The sequence below is a fragment of the Rhinoderma darwinii genome, chromosome 6, assembly GCF_050947455.1.
Source record: "Rhinoderma darwinii isolate aRhiDar2 chromosome 6, aRhiDar2.hap1, whole genome shotgun sequence".
Lineage (NCBI taxonomy): Eukaryota > Metazoa > Chordata > Amphibia > Anura > Rhinodermatidae > Rhinoderma > Rhinoderma darwinii.
This window is the reverse complement of record NC_134692.1, coordinates 16637118-16658764: the sequence shown is the minus strand read 5'-3', so window position 1 is coordinate 16658764 and position 21647 is coordinate 16637118. Positions and strand designations below refer to the sequence as shown.

General features: G+C 39.2%; 1 protein-coding gene across 5 annotated transcripts in view; it reads left to right on the top strand.

The window, feature by feature from the left end:
- The window catches only part of LRP1B (LDL receptor related protein 1B), a 1078540-nt gene that overhangs the window by 1016606 nt on the left and 40287 nt on the right, over positions 1–21647 (top strand). For all 5 annotated transcript variants that reach the window (XM_075829239.1, XM_075829241.1, XM_075829238.1 and 2 more), the window contains exons 75-83: positions 2619–2753; positions 7285–7404; positions 8409–8650; positions 9096–9319; positions 10576–10682; positions 12930–13046; positions 16927–17100; positions 18941–19066; positions 20924–21088. In XM_075829239.1, the coding sequence (XP_075685354.1) occupies positions 2619–2753; positions 7285–7404; positions 8409–8650; positions 9096–9319; positions 10576–10682; positions 12930–13046; positions 16927–17100; positions 18941–19066; positions 20924–21088 (1410 nt within the window). The remainder of the gene's footprint in view (positions 1–2618; positions 2754–7284; positions 7405–8408; positions 8651–9095; positions 9320–10575; positions 10683–12929; positions 13047–16926; positions 17101–18940; positions 19067–20923; positions 21089–21647) is intronic.

Here is a 21647-nt window from a genome sequence, read left to right as displayed (position 1 = left end):
GTCCCCTTAAGAATAGTTGTTCTTGTCCAATTTTATCTAGCAATACGCTATCGTTACAGATCTCTGTCTCCATTATTGCTCTGTATGTCATATTTGTGTATTTCTCTGTAGCTACAAGGGACATATACTGCAATATATGGTTCAGATAGAAATCCACCGTCTTGAGGATATATCATGTTAACTAATTTAACATGGTATGTCTGTGCTGCAGTGACATCTATACAGCCTGGTCCGCAATCTGATATACGGTCGGCACTGACATTTTGCCTCTTACTAAAAGGTTTTTCATTTAAAACAGGAAATATTGTAGCGATGGTCCAGACGGAGTTTTTATAAATTATAGCAATGAGTAAGCACTTTATATTTTTTCACATCGCAGGAGAATGCCCAGTGCTGAGTTTTCTTACATAAAGTCCTGTCTGATATACTTAAAGAGAACCTTTCACCTGCCCATACACCTGTGCAGCTGAGTGCAGCATGTAAAGGGGAGGGCTGCACAAACCCTGGGGCACTTTACTTTTTTTTTTTCTACCCTCCTCCGTTATTTAGATATCGGTGCAGTTATATTTGGCGCCCTATATTTAAATAACCCCCTGAACTGTCCAATCAGTTTGTCTCTGATTGGACAGTGTCACAGCCATGTTACACGCCCAATTGACAGTTCAGGGGGTTATTTAAATATCGGGCGCCAAATATAACGGCATCGATATCTAATTAATGGAGGAAGGTAGAAAAAAAAAAATGTAAAGTGCCCCAGGGTTTTTGTAGCCCTGCCCATTACATGCTGCACTCAGCTGCACAGGTGTATGGGCAGGTGAAAGGTTCTCTTTAATAAATTCTTAAGATTTGCAAAACCGTCAAAGATGCTGTTTTTTGTTTTTAAAAGGATATCTGGAAATAGACGATTAGGAAAGTGCATGTCTCACAGGCAGCAATAAGAATCATAAACGTCTATAAAAGGCTCCGTCTGTAAAGATAAACTCTATTTTTATGTCAAGCGTTCCTTGTATCCAAGTGGAATTCACATGCTGACACCTTTGTATATTAAATTTTACTAGACAGAATATTGGAAAACATGGTTCTTAAAAAGGTCATGTAATTGTAGGTAGAGTCACCCCTTAAAGTAAATGTCCACCTTGTAACAACATGCCGTTTTCAGGTTCAATATTTTTTGCCGATTCATATTTTAGAATATATCTTTATATCGATGAAAGCTTAATTTTTCTAATACAGAGCTCCAAATCCCTTCCTTAGACATGGAATTAAATAATAAAATTTTGGCTGCCCACAGCCACCACTAGAGGGAGTTGAGGAGCTTCCTGCCTATTATTATTGGTTTCCATGTATAAACAGTATGCAGTAATTTCTTTAGCTCCCTCTAGTGGTGACAAAGGCAGTTTTTAATTTAATGATATTTTGTAATGCTTGGCTTTGTTGGTGTGTATCTTGCAATTTCCTAGGAAAATGGTTTGTAAAAACTGGTACATATACCAACATCTGGGATAAATCGATGCAAAACTTAAAGCCAGTATCTAGGCAAAAACTAAAAACTCAATTTTATCTGGAGTTTGATCTGGTGGCTTTTACCTGGAAGTAATATTAATATAATTACCACACGTACCTCCAGCAGTTCAAGTGAACTGAACTTAACCTCATGTTATGGGGCTATGTTTGGCGCATATCCGGGGAAATCTCAAACGTAGTGTAAGGCCCTCAATGTATTCCATACAGTGGTATACTGTACGTCATCCATAAGCTCCCATGTGAAAAAGAAGAATGTATCGTTCATAGTATATTATTTTTCTTTGTGATGGCCGACTGTGTAGGATAGTGCCGCAGGCTGATCTTTCCTATTTGGAATAATAATAATAAAAAAAACTATACCGACTTATCCTGTACCTGCCCAGCAGATACCACAAGGACACTCTTTCTTCGGGTCTATAGAGGTCCATGGATCTGTTCAGCGCATGCACCAGTGAATATACTGGTGCATCCACTGAATGTGCACATTACAATCACCATAGAGTTGCATGTTGATCTAAGTTCGGTTCTGTAGAACTGCTGGGGGTCTGGGAGTTGTAACTGTAGCAAATGGGTGGTCACCGTATCCAGGCGGAGTATCAATGAAAAGGTAGCTTGGTGTTTTGCGGAAACAATTAAATGGGCACCTCTCCAGTGATTCTCCGCCTGATGTGGTGGCTGCCTCAACTGGTGGGATGGGGTTCAAGTGACCCTAATTCTGAAGATAGGTGGGGTCCCAGAGCAGCCACCCACACCTATTAGACATTTATGGCATGTCTGGTGGATATGACCTAAAAGTCCTAAAAAGGAATAACCTTTTGACTATGGGCAGTGCAGGAGATGGTGGTATGGTCTGAGGAGGGCTGGTCTTGGGCTTACGTTTTCGTCTGTTATATGTGTTTTACAAGTAATGGCTGCATGCTACGTCGTTGTTTTTTTAATCTTCTATCTTCCTTTTATATTTTGGTTTTACAGACCGTTTTTTGCGACTGTAAACTGTCAAAAATATTTCTTTAAAGGTTTTCAAAAATAACATTTGTGTTGATTTGTTGTTTATTTGTGAGAAAGCGCTCATGCTGAATTTTAATTTCCTTCAGAGCCAAGCTTATACTCCTGCGAATCAGAGGTAAATCCTTGCGGAGACGATGCCTACTGTAATCAAACAGGCACACCTGCTTTTTGTCACTGTAAGACCGGCTTCCAAAGAAACGTAAAGAACAGACAATGTGAAGGTAGGTGCTTCAGATCGTGTGTCAAAAAAACCTCCCCGAGCTTGGATGGGAAAAACGTGATTTACATTCTAAATGCTATCGGTTTATTACGGAAAAAGCTGCAGTCTATCTTCAGGGATAAGTTAATTCTCCATGCGTAGCCTAGGGAAGAATCACATCACATAATGAAGAATTGCTGTAGCCAAAATATAGTAGCACTGGTTTATACATGAACGGAATTAAAGAATCTAATTCAGTAGTGAATTAGCAATGGCAATTAATTAAACGAACATCATAAGATATTGAGGAATCTAATGACAACATGAATTTCAGTCAAAATCGCGGCGTCTATATTAACGTGTTCTTCTTTTTAAATTACATATGATAGGGGGAAGGGGGGAGTGTTAATCCCTGGATGATTTAGCAATGTATACAGGAAAAAAAAAAGAAAGCATTTATATACTCTTATATATTTTATAGCAGCCGGTATTATCTCACAGAAGCAGAGGATGAAGGATTTAATCCTGACTCTCGGAATTGTGGGTAGGGACATGAAAACCAGTCTAAGGAGAGGAGCTATTAAGAATGAAATATTTGTTTGGAAATTGGTCGTAGAATTTCTACTACAGAGGCCTCGTTCATAGAAGGACAATTAAATGTTTTTGTTCAAAATGAATAGGGTGAATGTGGAAGCCGGGTTCATACCACATCTAAAGAAACTGTGAAAAACATTGCCTTGTATTAGTAGGCTAAAAACATGATCACGGGTCCTATATTCCGTTTTCATCTCAATCGACGTCAATCACTAAAAAATCCCACAAAAACCCTATAGATAGGCATACTATGGTGTGAAAAAAATTGCATGAACCTATATCTCCTGGTGTGACTGGTATTTTTTTAATTGTTATTATTTTCTATTACGGTTACCACTACATAGGAATAGATTACCAAAATTTTAACTTACAGAACCTATGCCTATGCAACTTAGCCGAAAAAAGTGAGATCCGGATAAGACTAGATCTAGCACGATAAAGTATCCCAAATTTGATAAAAAAACTTCTAATGCCAGTTGCACATCACCGATGTGCTACTTGAACAGTATTGAACTGTATCTGAGTGGCACCCAATAGTCTTCACGGACCCATTCACTTTAGTAAGTGAATCGGGTCCTTGAAAATCGACCCGATTCTCCGATCCGTGAAAAGATAAGACATGTCCTATCTTTACACGGATTACTGATGGGACTCGCCGGCGCACACTATCATGTGCATAAGGCATAAGACTTTCAGTTTTGATACGTGAGCTTCTAAAACACTATAATTTGTAACAATTTTTGGCTCATTCTTGGAAAAAAAAAAAATGTAGGGAAATCTAATTCACTACAAGATGTGTACAGTATCTGACTATCACGAGGGCCACAACATATCACAGTTGGTTCTTAAGAACCTTTAGGTTTCCTTCACACACACTGTTTTCGCAGCATATTTTTGTAAAAAAAAAAAAAAAAAAACATTTAAAAATTGGCAGGTTTTTTTTTTTTCTTTTTAAATGGTACCTGAGTTTATTAGGCCATTTTTTTGGTGCATTTTTTCAAAAAGTATTTCAGTTCTTGTATATTTACATGCAGTTTTTTTTTTTGTGTGTGACATTTTTCACTTTGTAAATCACGTAATTCAAAGTTTCCTATTTGCAACTGATGATTTACCCTAAAAACGAAAAATGAAAACTCTACAAAAAACGCAGCAAAATAAAGCAACACACATTGACACGTGCACTTTTTGGATCAGGAAAACCAAAAAAAGAGTAGAACATAGGGGAACTTGGATAGCAAAAATGTAACAACAGAGTAGACATCCTAAAGTCATACAATACTACCTGACAGCAAGGAACAGAATTCTCTATTGTACTGAATGACCCTACTGGATCTCTAAAAGAGTGTGGAGGTCGGGTGATGTCACCCACCAGTCAAGGCCTCTGTCGCTAAGCGACGGACTAAGGATGGATATGATTTTTAGATTCATCTTCTACATCTGAAAGACTTTCTAGTCAAGATAGATTGTGATTAGTAGGTCATAGATTAAGATGATTCGCATCATTACCTAAAAGGAGAATCAGCCTTAAAAAAACATATAGTTTTAAATCATGATCAAGCTACAGCCATAGAGGATCGAGATCAATAAGTTTATAACCATTGTCAATAAATAAGGGGTTAATTGCCGGTACGTAATAACACAGACGTGTCCAGTTCTACAGCAGACATATATCTTGGTATGACACGGTTTGTTTTAGTTTAGAGGACAACCGGCCACTTCTAGAAGAATAATGGACCTGGCGTTCTGACGGATTGTATGTCTAAGTGGAGTATCTGGCTAGGTCATATAGATCTATAGTGTAAATATGAACTTGACCTGTCCCTTAAGGGATCAGCCTCATCGAGGGCATGGTATTCAGATATTTTACTTGCCACTTATTGTTTTTGGCAGACATATAGGAAAACTAACATGTTATTCAACAGTATTTAACTTTTTTTTTTTTAATAGTCTACCCAGGGTACGTGAACCAGCGATCGCTGGATTGCTTGCACGATAAACTGCAATACTAATGTATTACAGTATATCGGGATTCATTAGGCCCCCAGGCTGCCTAAACAAGCATCGGCGCCCCGCGTGCAATGGGACGTTGAAGGGGGTCACCCGCCTCTTTGTAACTTAGCTTTGACTCTGTCGTCGATATTGACTGTGGCATCTGAGGAGCTAAACAAGCAAAGTCCCGCTCATTGCAGTGAAGTGTCAGCGGTTTCATACAGCCGAAGCATGCAGGTTATGGAGCGGGCTCAGCCCGTGTTTTCGCTCCATAATTTCCCTCCCGGTCTCTGCCGTGTATATATACAGTGGATGTCGGTAAGGAGTTAACATTGTATTTATTTAAACTATAAGTACTGTCATATCATATAGAGACATTGAGAGATAACGTTGGGGGCGTCTATGAGCTTGGCCATCTACCAAGCCCTAGTTTTTAGCAACAAGTGGGTTCGGACTCTCTACAACAAACCACCTTGAGTCCCATCTCCATATCTTCTGACATGTTTACATGATATGTCATGACAAGATATAATAGCCACAGGTATGCAGCTCCTCCGGCTCAGGTCTGTCAGTGACTTCAATAATTCGAAAAGGCTTTTCATGTTGGTTTTCACTCCAACTCTACCGTGAACTTTAAGAAGACACAAAGCATTTGATGTTCTTTGAAAAACACATACATTGTCCCATCACTAAATATGTGTGACTATTGTCAGCCTGGTGGCTTTCTCCGCTCTGCGCCACACAAAAGTCCTCATGAATTCAGTGTGGATTAGTAATACACAGGCTTAAAAAAGACCATTCTCCCCCAAGTATCCTGTGGGATGCAAGATAATGTTTCTGGTGCTACTGGCAGAGATGAATTAAGAATGGAATTTTCAGTCAAAGAAAGTGAAGATTTATTTTTTCTCACCAAGAATAGTTAAGACGTTGCATGAAGTTGCTGCTTTTCTTTGTAGAGACTTTGTAACTTAGAAAAAAAGGAGCCGGTGAATTTTTATCAAAGATGGGATTCAGATATTTTCCAAGCACATGTTTTTTTTTATGCATTAGTATTTTCCTTATTATGTGAACCGAACAGGCAGCAGTTAAGTCTTATCTACCCATTGAAATGTGGAATTTGCATTGATTCTTGAACTTTGTTTGTACTACTACTGCTACTATTATTACGACTACTACCACAACTACCAGTGTCAGACTGGCAATCCTTGGACCCACCTAAGAAAATGAGTCTGAGAGCCCATCCTCCATCTATACAGAACGTGTGCCCATCTACCTTTTATTTCCTGGCAAACTTTGTTGCTATCATTGTACATATAGGACATAGGTTATTTTTGATCAACTCATAAAAAAGAGACCCTTATTCATTTTGTGTCAAGAGTTTGATCCCAGTAGAGGATTCTCTGGTACTTTAGTGGACCAGACCGACCCTAACTACTAAACTAATCATGCTAAGCCACCATAGAAGGTCTAGATGATGCAAATTATTCATACGATTTTATAATATTTTTTACATTTTATACTATAAGATTTTGTACTGCTCATTGGAAAGAAAAAAGCATTAAAAAAATGAAATTATAGCTGTGCTGATCACAATGAACATGTGCCACGTGCTAGTTTTCTTCTATGTCGTTCAGTTATGCCATTGACCACTACTTCGTATAGTAGCCGGCAGTAGCTACAGTGAGTCTTAGCTGCCATTTTTAGCAATTATGGAGCTATCACTTTGTCACAGAGTGACCACTCTCCTCTCAATGTCTGATCTATAGGACAGGAATAAAAAGGGTATACAAATCAGGTTACATATTTTTACAGCAAAGCCATAGTTTAATACAGTATCCAGAGGGTCATAGAGATAGCAAGTTTGTTGGGGGCTAATATAACCGATGATGAGCATCCATAATTATATTTGGTGCATCTTTCTAGTGTGTTGGGATATATATTCAAGCATTATTGTCTTTCTTGTATTGCAGATATCAACGAGTGCTTACTCCCAGGAACCTGTTCCCAACACTGTGCTAACTTGAAGGGGTCCTACCGGTGCTTCTGTGACAGAAACTTTATAGAAAATGGAAACAGTTGCACCATCAAAGGTAAATCGGAATTATTCAAAGAATAACTCTGTTTTAGATAGTTCTTATATTGGGTACTGTATTATAGTCATTGACATGTAGCAAATATTCTGTTTGATTTTCAATGTCCATAACGATAATATTTCAATGTAAATGCACAAAATCATCAACAATAAAAGTATTAATCATTAAAAAATAATCTTTCGTAATAATCTTTTTGTAAAAATTATCAATATAATTTATTGGAATGGAATGGTAAATGGTTGTTGTCGTCCTAATATTACTGTATTGTACCTGTAGTTACTGTATAGTACGAATAGTAGTTGTAATGGTGTAAAAATCCAACTTTTTTCAGACGTTGACCATTGATAAAATGCACCAAATTTACGATTGATGCTTTTTGGTGCAAATTCTTCCTGTACTTGTATGCCACCTATGAGGTTATTATGCCATTTGCAAAATTATGATGTATTTGGTGTAATATCCACCATGTTTTAGATTCATGTACCCTACGACACCCTTACTACTGGAATAACTAGGTGAAGTTGCCGTTCACTGACATAAATATGTTCCTCCACGAAGCAAGAGCCATTTAGCAAAAAGAAGATAATATACAATATATAAGCTTTTATATATTATATATTTAAAGTGGTTTTCCCATCTGAACAACTCCTTCATTAATTTAGGACTTTCGTTAGTCCTGCATATGAAACCCCCAGTGAGGGGGGTATTGCAATGAGTAGGGGACCATACAATAAATTGTCCCAATAGAGTGCAGCCTCCCCCAATTTGATATCCATATGCTTTTTGGAACCTGTAGACAGTTTTTCCAGACTCCACTTACTGACATGGGGAAGCTCTAAGTGCAGAGCTTGCATTTCCCATATATTGGCTGATGGACAGACAGATCATATGGATTGTATCACTATTATGGATATGTAACAAATTCTCCATGTACACAGATCTCCTCCTAGTTCTAAATAAAGTCATTAATTGTATAATAATGATATCTGGTATTGTTTCAGACTCAGAAGAACAAATACTCTATGTCGCCAATGACACTGAGGTCCTCGCTTTCAGATATCCCTTTGGCTACAACATGGAGCATCAGCAAATATCTCGTATTGCGCACAACTCTCGAATCACGGGAATGGACATGTATCTTCAAGGCAATATGATTATATGGAGCACGCAATTCAACCCAGGAGGAATTTTCTACAATACATTTCATGGCAGAGGAGGAAAGGAAACTAGAAGTGGTCTAATTGTGAGTTCATTATTAAGAGATGTTATCATTGGTTTGTAATTGAAGAGTAACTCCAAAATTCAGCCATTGGTCAATTTTACTATAAGATATTGCTCAAAGTTTTATTCTACTTAAGTATTAAATTGAATAGGTTGTTCAGATTCCTTAGTATGGGCAACCCATCTCTCAACCCCCTTAACTGATGGCCTAGGAGTTTTTTTTATTGACTGTTTTTAGTCCTTGCCACAAAGCATCATGGTTCAAAAAAGTGTGAGGACCCCATGGGGACTGCACTATAATTCATGGTACATAGCTGTAGCTAGTAGAGTAAGACCAATGTCTTCATCATTTTGTTAATATTTTTAGTTTTTACTAAATCCTAACATTGCAGTATTAGTCGAATACATGAATTATCCTCCAACATAATTTATAAATTGCATCTGATAATTGATGTTTTGTCTTCCAGTGTCCTGAATTTAAAAGACCCAGGGATATTGCTGTGGACTGGGTAGCAGGAAACGTCTACTGGACGGATCACTCCCGCATGCATTGGTTCAGTTATTATACCACTCACTGGGCAAGCCTGAGATATTCCATTAATGTTGGTCAAATAAATGGACCAAACTGTACACGACTCCTCACCAATATAGCAGGAGAGCCCTATGCAATTGCTGTAAATCCCAAAAAAGGGTAGGTTTTTAAGGCTATTTATGATTGTATATTGCTGTATGAAATAAGCCCAGTCATTCAGCTATAGTAGCTTAGCTTTATAATTTAAAGGGGTAACTGGACAACTCCTGTCTATAAGCCCTATTAGGACAAATGGGTGTCTGAGAGAGGGTCACTCTCTATTAGGCAAAAGGAAAAGTCACTATAAAAAGAAGGTCCTAAACTGGATTTAGTGCGACCGTATATTACATAGTCCCCATTTGTTTGATGTAACTCAACATTTTACTAGTGGGAAATATGTGACCACCCACATGTTCCCGCTGCAAAGCAGCTGAGCCTGAGGTGATTAGCTGATTGTCGGAACAGGTGCAGTCTTAAAATATATTTTCCAGTTGGGGCAACCTCTTTAACTCTTGTGGAATGTAATGCATGAACATTGAGACTCAAAGAGATAATTCAGTAGGTATACCTGCAGTCCTATGAAAATCAGGTAACTGTGTACTACCGTAAAGCTTACCCCTACGTGACACAGAATGCACCCTACAAAATGTTGTGTCAGGATCTAGGTGTGGCTTCTGTATCTAAATCCTATCAGTATCTCCTCACAGTCCACTAGTAATGCTATTTAAAGATCCGTGCAGAATAATTAACCCGCTGCAGATTTTGAAATCCACAGTATGTTCATTATTGCCGCAGATTTGCGCTGAAAAGTGACAGATTAGCACCATGGAATTGTGTGTGTGCTAAACCACGTGTGGATCCGCTGGCTGCCAATTTAGGCCGTGGATTTCCTAAAAAATCCACAACGGTTGTGTAAACGTAACCTAACACTAAGAGAAAGGAGTGGGGGAGTAGAGAGAGCAGATGATGTCACCCTTAGCTAACAGCTGCGTGCTGTCAGATCTATGTCAGAAGCAGTACAACAGTCAGCTATGTAAAAGAGCAGCACAGACTCTACAGCTACAAAATGGTAGAATTCTTTTTAATGAAGACATTATAGAAAGTTGATTATTTTTGCGTTTAGGAAGCTAATGAACAAGAAAGAAAAAAAAATCAGTGCAAAACTGTCCATAGCTCCGCTTCGGACTAGGTTTTGTGTAAGAACTACTGTACGTAGAGCAGCTTTGTAGGAAAAGCTATACGCCTCGTGACCGGCTGAAGCAGAAAACTTTGTCCAAAGTGTCCTTAAGTCCTTTAAGCATAAACCTAATATTTATCGCTATGGTCTTTGTTTTTCTTTACTTACATTGATTTTCCTGAACATGTCTTGCCATCAGGATGATGTACTGGACAGTCATTGGAGATCGGTCACATATTGAGGAAGCGGCCATGGATGGTACTTTAAGAAGAGTTATTGTACAGAAAAACTTACAAAGACCAACAGGTATCTAGTTCTATTATGTTACCCAAGTTAAAAATTCAATTTGTAAAAAACAATTTTTGTAGACAATTCTTAGCACTAATAATGCAGTAGGATTTGGCTTTATGGATTATTTTTTCCAATAATACTATGTATAATATATGTCTGTTTTTACTCAAACTATACCCTAATGATAGATTTCTCAAAACGACATTATCAGGAACACGGACTCATTCTGTATGCTTGGGCCTAAGAAAATGGAAATATTTCCGTGAATTCATCTGCCGATGGTTATTGCATTGTAGACTCTTGTGGCGCAAATAGGCCCAGAACTGACAGTCTAGTTAATCACCTGCAGTTTATAGAATAGAAATCATGTGCAGTTTAGAATTATCACAATTGCCTTTTCTTGCTGACAATGGTTTCAGGTTATTGGTTTCCTAGTGTGATGTCTGATTGACTCGGGTCCCAGGATTATTTAGTCTGACAAAACCATCAAGTAGTAGAATAGTGGAACCATAGTATTTTATCTAAGGAAATAAATAAAATTGCAACTGTACAATAGTTAGACTCTAATAAGTGTATTATTTAATATAAATGATGGGAACTAAGGGGAAAATTTACTATGGCACCTCGTGGCAGAAAAGTCTTCAAATATTGGATGCACACCATATTTGCGCAAAAATTTACGACTTTTCTCGCCTCTTATCCCTTTTTGAAATGTGACGAGAAACAAGGAATTGGCAGACCGCAATATATATGATTACTAGTGACAAAAATTTGCGCAAGTCTACGCCTCAGTCGTAGATTTAAAATTCTGTCTTTAGAACAGCCCAAAATGCACCATATTTATTGAGAAGTGCACCTCTTAATAAATGTGGCGCCCCTCACTCCAATGCATATAGCTTTAAGACTGTCGTATAAACCTCCAGTCTTAAAAAAAAATCTCGCCCTGTGTCTTTTGGTACCTGATAACATGGAATCAATTATTGGGTGCGCAAAAGTTGCAGGTGCACCCGGTCTATGGTTCTTTGAAGGGCCTAATGGCCACGTTGACATAAGAGGACAGCGTACTAAAAGTGAAGCCTTTGCCTAGTGGACCTTTGAAAAATGATATTAGATATATGGTGAAATTATTAAAATACAGTGAATATTAGCTGAATATGGTGTATAAACAGAAGACCTGAGAATTCTGTCACTGGTTAAGTGTTCCACACTGTACACCATTTTATAATTTATGTATAAATGTAAGATATATAATGTGTCAATTATTTTGTACTGATCCTGAGTTACAGCTGTATCATAGTCCGGAGCAGCATTCATAATTCTGCTGGTTGTTATTGGAAACAGTCCACAAGTCTGTCGACAGTCACACTTTTCAGTGTTGCCTGCCGTACCAAGTAACACCCGAGAATAGTAAAGAAATGCAAATTTTATGCAAATTTCCATAAGCCTTGCCCCTTTGTGGTATTTTTCCCAGGGCAGTCTTTGTTAGCTGCTATGAAAATTATTAGATAGGTCAATAGTTTAATGTGCTGTCAACAGCTTACTTGTATATACACCTACTTGTCAAAAGTAACGATTTGTGGAACTTTGCTGCAAACCGGGCTACAAAGGAGGTGGGATGTATGGTAATCCTTATTATAGAGGGCTTTTGGGGGTAGTTTTCTGTTATGGTGCTTAAAATGCCCCACGATTAAGGATTCAAATGTTGGTAAGCATGCGTGCCATAGTAATTTTGAGTGTTTTGCTGGGCAGAACGCGCATTAAAGTTTTACGTTCTGAAATTTCACATTAGACTGTTTTGTTTTCTGTAAGTCGTGGCAGGCTACACGTAGATCCACAAGAGTTTATTTCAGATATCGCCATTATTAGAATGTGTGTTGGCTTTAAGTTTCTGAACACACAGCTTCGCATCATGCCATTCTTATTGCAATGTATAAATCTTAGAGAACACAAACAGCTTGTGTTTTATTATTAAGAGCCCGATGTTCACTGGATTTTCAGAAGATCAAAAGGAAAAATTCTTCCTTAACAGAAAAATACAACAAATGCAATTTGCTGCTCAACAAGCTTGGATGATGCAGCCAAGTGTATAGCAATGTGCATAACTTAACGGATTGCAAACAACCTGCTGTGACCTGGAATACATTTTCTTTTCCTAAATTGGTTCTGTTCTAAATAATTATTTTGATTCCATGTGATACATACAAAGCACCTTTCAAATGTTTGCAAACCCGCAGAAATTAATTCTTGTCTTTTTGTACTCAGGTCTCGTCGTTGATCATTTCGGCCAGCGCCTGTACTGGGCAGACTTTGAGCTTTCGGTCATCGGCACGGTCAGGCTAGATGGTTCTGATTTAGCCATGGTGGTCAGAAGTAAGCATGGTATGTATTCACAGCATTAGTAAAGACTTTCCAATCAACCACATATTGACACAAGAAAAAAAATATCAAAGGGGTTCTCTGCTTAGGACAGTCCCAACTTGTTAGAAGGGTCCCTGAACAATAAGCAGATTACAAAGTGTCCCCCTGCTGTGATTGGCTGTATTCTCTTGGAAAATTTAGCAGTAAGTGTTACATTTCCCTGTAGCGCCACCACAGGAGAAATTAAGCATTACACAGTTCTCATAAAAAAAAGGGTCCTACAGAGCAAGAGACATTCTTTGTAACCGCTCTCCACTCTGGCCAAGAAATTAGGATCCTGAACAGAGGACCACGCTCTATCAACTCAGAATTCCCTAAAACAGTGTATGGAGAGGTTTTCAACTGGACGACCCTTTTAATATTTATTTTCAAACTACTTAGTCTGGAGGTACCCTCAATCAGTGATGTCGGTCCTAATGGAGACTGATGATCATAGTTTAGATAAGTGATGGGTATGTGTACTCGATTGTTAAGTGTCAAGGACACCGCCCTAAAGAAGGTTTCTAGTCTTATTTAAATAAAATGTAAACAGTACCTATTGTTTATTATTTAATTTTTTCATATATCAGTAGTACATGTGCATATATGCAACTTTTTGTGATTTATCTTATGAGCGGAAAGTGACATCTTCCTCACCTTTCAGCAGTCATCAAAAAATCTGTCAGGCCAGTACTATGAGTAGAAGGGAGGGAGGAGGGAGATGCAGCTGCAGATCTCTCTTGTGTATCTCTCCTGTGTATCTCTCCTCTATGGGAGACTCATGCTATGAGGGGGGGGGCAGACAGGGGAGATACCTGATTAGCTCAGAGCATGCAACACAGCTGTTATACCACACCAGGAAAAGGCCATCCACTCAACAAGCATGAAAAACTTATTATTGTATCATGAAAAGCAATGTAACTTTGTAATATACCTTGTGTTACAATTCCTCACCATTTTTAAGACCTCTGGTGACAGTGAAAATTGGCAGATCTATTACTGAGAGTTGTATCCAGTTTAGACAATCCTATGTGAGCTTAATACAACAGCAGCACAAATCTTCTTGTTTTGTTTGCTACAATGTATCAGTGTAAGTAAAATGTATCAGCTTGGAGTCTCACAAAATTTTTGTTACAATGGATACAATTATATCCACCTCTTACCTGGTCTGGCCAAGGTCTGTATGTTTCCATTTCTAGATGTACACAACAATGTTTTCATTTACTGATAGTATTTAGGAATCTTGAAAATGATGAGCATCTGAAATAGAAAGAATATTATAGAGTTACAGATATTTTCATCACACAAACATTAAAGGGGTTATCCCATCAGGGTCATTTATGACATATATACAGGATATGCCATAAATGTCCAATATATACGGGTCCCACCTCTAGGACCTGCACCTATCTCTAGAACGGGGCCCCCTAAAGCCCGTTCTACCTTTCTCTGTTCCCGCTGCCTCCTGGGCTGCTTTATAATTTCCGACCATGTAATCAGAAAAACAACGAAGCTCGCTGAGCTACGCGGTTTCCCTAACTTCCATTTAAGGGAATGGCAGTTACGGAAGCAACGTAGCACCCAGAGGTGGGACCCGCATCTTTCGGACATTTATGGCATATCCTTTTGGCATGCCATAAATGTCCCTGATAGGCAAACGCCTTTAAGCTTTATTTATATTTAACCAAGTAACCCCTTTAAGTGTATAGGATGACTCTAAACTCCATAGAACATGCAAAACACTTATTTTACCATTTGTTTAATTTACAACTGCTCTTCATTCATTGAAAATTGTATAAATACTGTATCATGTCTCCCCGTGTTCGATGCTTTACCGCCATTTGCATTACATCATTGTCTAGGCCCATCTTGGATCAGCTGCAGCTGCCATCTTACTATGCAGAGTCCAATAAAGCGTTCTTAAGGGGTCATTCAAACTCAACATAAAATAAATGCTGCACAATCCGCACCAGGAAGTCCAAAGTCATGGAGAGGGTCAGGAATGCCACCGGAGTAGCAAATAAAGGGGATGCCCCATCAGATACAACCCCTTTCAGAATAGGGGTAATCAGCTGATCGCCCCAGATCTTGCTCTTGGGCTCCCTTGTCAAATTGCTGATTTTGCCAGGGAAAGCCATATGCCAGCCACTGCAGAAATTTATTATTACATGGCCACCATTTTGAGAATGACCTTTCTCGTAATACAAGGACAGCTTGAGTCCGTCAGAACGGAAACCACTTGTTCAGGGCAACTTTCCATTCTGGCTCATAGAGGGGGGGGGGTCCCGAGCAAGGGGTCTGCATCTATGATGTCCATATGCCCTATGGACATCTTATGAAGACAACCCCTTAGAGGAACAGTAAGTTTAAGCTGTCCTTGGGTAAGAAAACCACCAATGTTCTAATCAATAAAATTATGTTTACAAAGGTTGTCACTTCTTTTTTACTATACATGTGAATTGACCTCTGTTCCTACTGCCTGGGAATAAGGGTACATACCCACGGCCATATACCAGCTCTGCTTTATACGGAGCCATAGACGTACATGGGGTGTTTACTGTACCTCAATAGGACTCCTTTTTTATATGTTTTTTCTTTTGGATTCCATATGAATCGGACAAAAAAAATATTTTTGCCTCTCCCATTGGACTCTGTATGTACAAAGGTATTCTCCCCCAGAAACATTAAAGGGACAATTGAGGAGCATAAAAAGGGAATTTATGTGCAGTTTGATACTAATGGTATAGTTATACCATATCACAGAACATGGAGTAGACTTTATGGTGATGGTTGGAAGTGGGAAACCCGGGACCTTCGGAGCTACAGGGTGTTTTCGAAAGTGCTAAGTGACGGATCTTCATCTTGTAAACATTTACTCTAAAGACTCTGAACACATCAAGAAAAACTTGTAACACTGATGGTCCAGAATTTCAAATATTTCGGTTCCCCAAGGATGGACAGCCACAGTGGATCTCTCCTGTATGTGTACAATAGCAATACACAACTCTTCCAGGTGTATTAGGGCCTTTTCACATCACCGTTCATTTCCGTTCTGGGGTTCCGTCGGAGGGTTCCGTCGGGTGAACCACGCAACGGAAAGGGAAACTGACAGCACAGCTTCCGTTTCAGTCACCATTGATCTCAATGGTGACGGAAACATCGCTAATGCTTTCCGTTCATCACCATTCCGTCTGGTTTCTGGTTTTCCGACGGAATCAATAGCGGAGTCGACTGCATTATTGATTCCGTCGGAAAACCAGAAACCAGACGGAATGGTGACGAACGGAAAGCATTAGCGATGTTTCCGTCACCATTGAGATCAATGGTGACTGAAACGGAAGCTGTGATGTCAGTTTCACTTTCCGTTGCGGGGTTCACCCGACAGAACGCTCCGACGGAACCCCGGAACGGAAATGAACGGTGATGTGAACAGGCCCTTATTGACCTTTTTAGTCCATTCACAATGGGTGCCGGCATTTTATCTCTTCCTTTCATGGTGGTAGTACATTCCAAGATATTTCCTAAATAAATCTGAATTTGTCGAATGTTTTTAAAAATTTTAAATTAAGTATATTATAATGAGTTTGCTTGTAATCTCAGTCAAAACCGTAGTTGTTTCACATGTGAGCTGGAAAACCTTTTCTTTAGGTGAGGAATGTACAGTAAGTAAAGGCCTTGGAGGTCTCGACGTCTGATGCAGCTTGTTCTTCTGGAGGTCGTAAAATAAAATGGAGCGACAGCCGAGTTGTAAAACATTTTAACAAACATCCACATACATCATACTCTGGTCAGAACCCCGTCTGGTTTTATGTTCCTAATAAACAGCTCCGGTAGCTGACTTATTTCTCTTCCTCTCCCAAAGGACTGATGTACCCTCACAGAATAGACGTGTTTGAGGATTACATTTATGGAGCTGGTCTTAAGAACGGTGCATTTAGGATACAGAAGTTTGGGAATGGTACTATGGAGTATATGAACTTAAATGTGGAAAAAGCAAAAAGTGTCTTAATCGCTCATCACTACAAGCAGCCTTACTGTAAGTAATACAATGTAGAGGAAACCAAAGCCTGAATTGATGTTTCGATTTATTATTTATAGGCAGTTCTCATCAACTGCTACGAATGCAGCCATCTTTATCTTGACTTTTAACGCATTAAATACACACTGTGTCATGAAATTTTAACGTGACTTTAATGGTTTTGTAGCTGCAAGTAAGTTATGAGAGTCAAGATAAAGATGGCTACATCCGTACATGTCAACGTTTGAGGTTTGATTCTCGGACCTTCAAGGTCAAGTGACACCATGCAACTTTTTGCAGTTTGAGCTGTGCAATTTTCTGCTCTTAGAAGTTACTAGTCCTTTGAGCAAATGCCATTCAATGTTTACGACTGGAGTTTGGCAGCATCACAATTACAGCTGAAATCAATTGCACTAAATGTACAATATAATGCAAGTCTATGGGGAGCAACTGCTTAAAAACATAGGGGGAGATTTATTTATGGGATGTGAGAAAGTTTTCTGCAGCAGAAAAATGTTTTTGTGCAAAATGAAGGCAAAGTTTTCTCACCGCTTGAAAAACAAGTGGGCAGGGCTTAGTGGGAGGAGCCATTCCACCCGTGGCTTGACAGGTATACTTTAATTTACGGAAGAAATTGACGTAAATGATAGCAGAAATCGACAGCGGCTCATAGCAGTTTGGCATTATTTGGTCTAAATTTAGCGCATCTTACTCCAGCGGGCTTCTAAGACCGGCGTATGACACGTCAATCTTAGTTCCCCCTTTGTGTTGCATTAGTTTTAGTGACATAATAACTGCAGGGATTTGTGTATTTTATTATTTTCACTCCTTTTATATGTGCTAAATGAAGTGTTTGGTTTGGACAATTTTTTTTCTGTTAGAAGAGCCGTGCTAAAATGAGATGATCAAAGGGTGTCCCACTGCAATGACCCCCCCGATAGATCAACTGTAATCTGTGGAGGAACCTGACATCAAATGGCGTTCAATTCCACTACAGCGCCACTACTGGATTAATGAAACATTACATGGTACCACTTGAAATCAATGGGGGGTCCATGTAATGTACAGACAGGCTGGGTCCTCCAGAGGGAGACACTCTCTATTTTTTCTATACCTTGTAGGCATACACCTTCCGCTACTTACCAAAATGGTGCTCAAGTCTGTACAGGAAATTTGTCTTCAGAGTGGAAGTTATGATCAGCCATTCTACAATACCAATCAACCTTGAAGCTGTAGTATTTCTAAGATTATTAATTATATTCAGAGTATTAGGTCTCTGTTTTGTATAGAGCCATAATAGGTCTCCTATTCGAGTGCATGGGGCTTCGACTTTACCTCCGTATGCCTATGATTTTACTCTGAGGCATATAGAATTTTTTCTGTTGGATTCTGTATGAATCAGACTGAAAAACATGTGGGTTGCTTGATTGAATTTTACATGAACCATTGCTTCTAGGGGAGAATATCTCCGTACATACGGCACCTTGCATAGCCTGTATGGCAGCATGGGGTGGCCGTATAACCTCCATACTCTGACTTGTGCATGGTCCCTACCTTTGAGCAAAACATAATTTATGGGGATATTTTTGCTCTATACTTTGCATACACGACCTCGGTCATATACTGTATCTTCTACTTATAGCAGGGCAATAAGACAGTGTATGGGGAGCTTATGCCTGCCTGAGAATCTAGAAGATAAGGGCGTTGATACAGACGGATTTCTGTTATATTCCCTTAAGATTATTTCAATTTGGCAGACCCACCAGTGGTAGAAGTTAGGGAGAGTCATTTTGGTTAAAACTGTATATCTACTTTGTCTGGAGTTATACCTGACTGTGTGTTTCTTCTCTCCTGACAGTGCCCAATCCATGTCTGGATTTAAAATGTGAATTCATCTGTCTGCTCAACCCCACTGGGGCAACCTGTGGGTGTCCCGAAGGAAAAGTTCTAGTAAATGGAACATGTTCAGATCAAAATTATGCAGGTTAGGGCTAAGTATGCTTTAATTATTATCTGTATTTCATTTTATTGCATTTTTGTTGCTTCGTGTCTTGTCTTCCCGAATAGAAGAACGTGCAAAATGATGCATTTTGTACAATTACTAATGAAGAATTGCTTACTGGGTAACATAATAAATAGGGGTGCACTTCACAGAGCCATGCACAAATTCTTATAATTCATGGTATTAGTTTCTTCACTTGTGTGATTGGTGGGAAGAATCCATGTTAAGTAATGGAAGGCATGAATGTAGACATCAGTTCATATTGATCAACAGTGGTGGTGGAAGGTGGTTAAATCGCAGTCTAAAATCTACGCCAGATATGACTCTTTAATTCCCAAGTATACAAGCATCAATACACAATCTGAATCTTAAAGGGTGTGAAAATATTGGCATCAGAAGTGGACTAAAGGGTAGGAAAATTGTCTGTGCTTGTGCGTCCAAATTAGTAGGGATCCAGGTTCAATCTCAAAGGTTGTGCGGGGCCACTTCCACTGTTTATAAATGATAGGGCCAAACTGTAACAGAACCCTTGAGATCTAGATATGGGCCCATATTAAGAGTAGAGAGGCTTACTATCTATTCCACTGAAAATTAATTTATATGACTGACAATGTAGTACATAGTATATAAAACAAATGTCATGGGGCTAATGGATAATGTCACGAGGCCAGCGGAGGATGGTGTGAACCTACTTTACGAAAGGATTTGGGCTAATCTGGGGAGCTGAGTCTTAATGGACCCCAGGTAAACTCCCTTTAACCCCTATACAGGGATCTGGACTTTGCTTCAGGGGAACCCCAGGTTACTACACCCAGAGTAGTCTATCTTGGCAATGGCCGACCTCAACAGACATAGTACAAAATCAGCAGACAGAGTTCGAGATCAGGTATAGCGTAAGTCAGGGCAGGTGGCAGATGGGAACTCATGATTAGTGGAGCCAAAAGTCATAGCAGGCGGCAGAGGTTTGTCGTAGGTCACTAGCAATAGGTCAGGGCAGGCGAGAATAGTCAAAGATACAAGCTGAAGTGAAGTAAATCACAGAAAATTTGAACAAAGTATAATGCAAGTAGTAGCTAGACTAGCTAGAATGAACCTATTTATTCAGGTATGGTGTAAAGGAAAGGGAGGTCCCTTTAAACCCAATGAAAGGTGGGTAGCAGAGTTGGCGCATGCTGTCAATTTCAGACTGCAAGGGTCAGCACGCAGGCACGAGGAAGTGCAGATGGGGAGCAGCGGTGATGGAGGCAGCGAGCAGTCCCGTCAGAGGAAAGTATGCAGCGCCGACTAGGAGCCAGGGGACGCCGTGAACAAATAAGTATACGGCGGCGGAGAATGGGAGCGGCATCCATTACAAAAATGATCTGATAAACATTTTTTATGACCATTCAATAGCTTTCATTGATATATACGTTAAACGAATGCCATATAGCTGACGTGGGAAGGATACATTAAGTGGATACCTAACAGTGGCATCAGTCACCCATAGGCTATAATGGGATCCGTTTAACGGATGTCATGAAAAGATCATGAGAGTTCAAAATGTATCTATTAAATGTAGTCGATCATAGTCTATGGGTGATGGATGCCACTTTCAGGCATCCTTCACACCCTACATTTAACGTATATGTCGGGAGCTTTTTATTCATTAAACGTAGGTAAAAAAAACGAGATGTGAATGGGGCTTAAGGAGGTACAGTAGTGCCCCATAAACTACTATGGGTGCTTTATTACGATCCCATACAACATAGCACATGAGCCCTTACCAGTGTAGTTGTTGATTGCTCCAACTTCAACTTTTCACAGAACTTGATACAAAATATTTCCTTTGTTAACACTTAGATGACTTATGCAAACTGACTTGTGAAAATGGAGGCAAATGCATTATAAATGAGAAAGGCGATCCAAGATGCCACTGCTGGCCCAGTTTCTCTGGAGAAAGATGTGAAATGAACCACTGTAGTAATTACTGCTTGAATGGAGGAACTTGTACGGCATCTTCTCTAGGTAAATATTTATAATCAAACACGACTTGTTCCTCGTGATATTCTGTTTACTTATTGTTCTCAAATTCATCGCCTTATTTGCACCCGGCCATCAATCCAAATAAATTTCCAATTAAATAATAATAGTATTTTTTTTTTCATGCCGCTGTACAAGAAGTTGACATCAATAATTAAAAACGTAACTTGATGTTCTCCAGGAGCTGCGTTCGTTCACATCTATGTATTTTTATTTTTTTGTTATAAATATAATTTTTTAATGTCTTCGAAGCTCAACGCATTAATCTAACAATCTGTGTAAGTTTCTCCGGCTCCAGATGTATAGTAGAGGGAATTACTTTGAGGGAGTGAGATAACAGGTGGTGGGGAGTTTTTTTTTTTACTGCTGCAGAACACACTGGTGACAAATTATGACAGGCGTATGAATCACAGACAGACAGCGACTTTACATCATGAATAATTCATTATTAATGCTACTAGTCGGGCTTCATGGTCCACGAGACTCTAGACTGTGTTGTTAAACAAGTGATATGTCATGTGTCTTACCGAACAGCCGCTCAGGA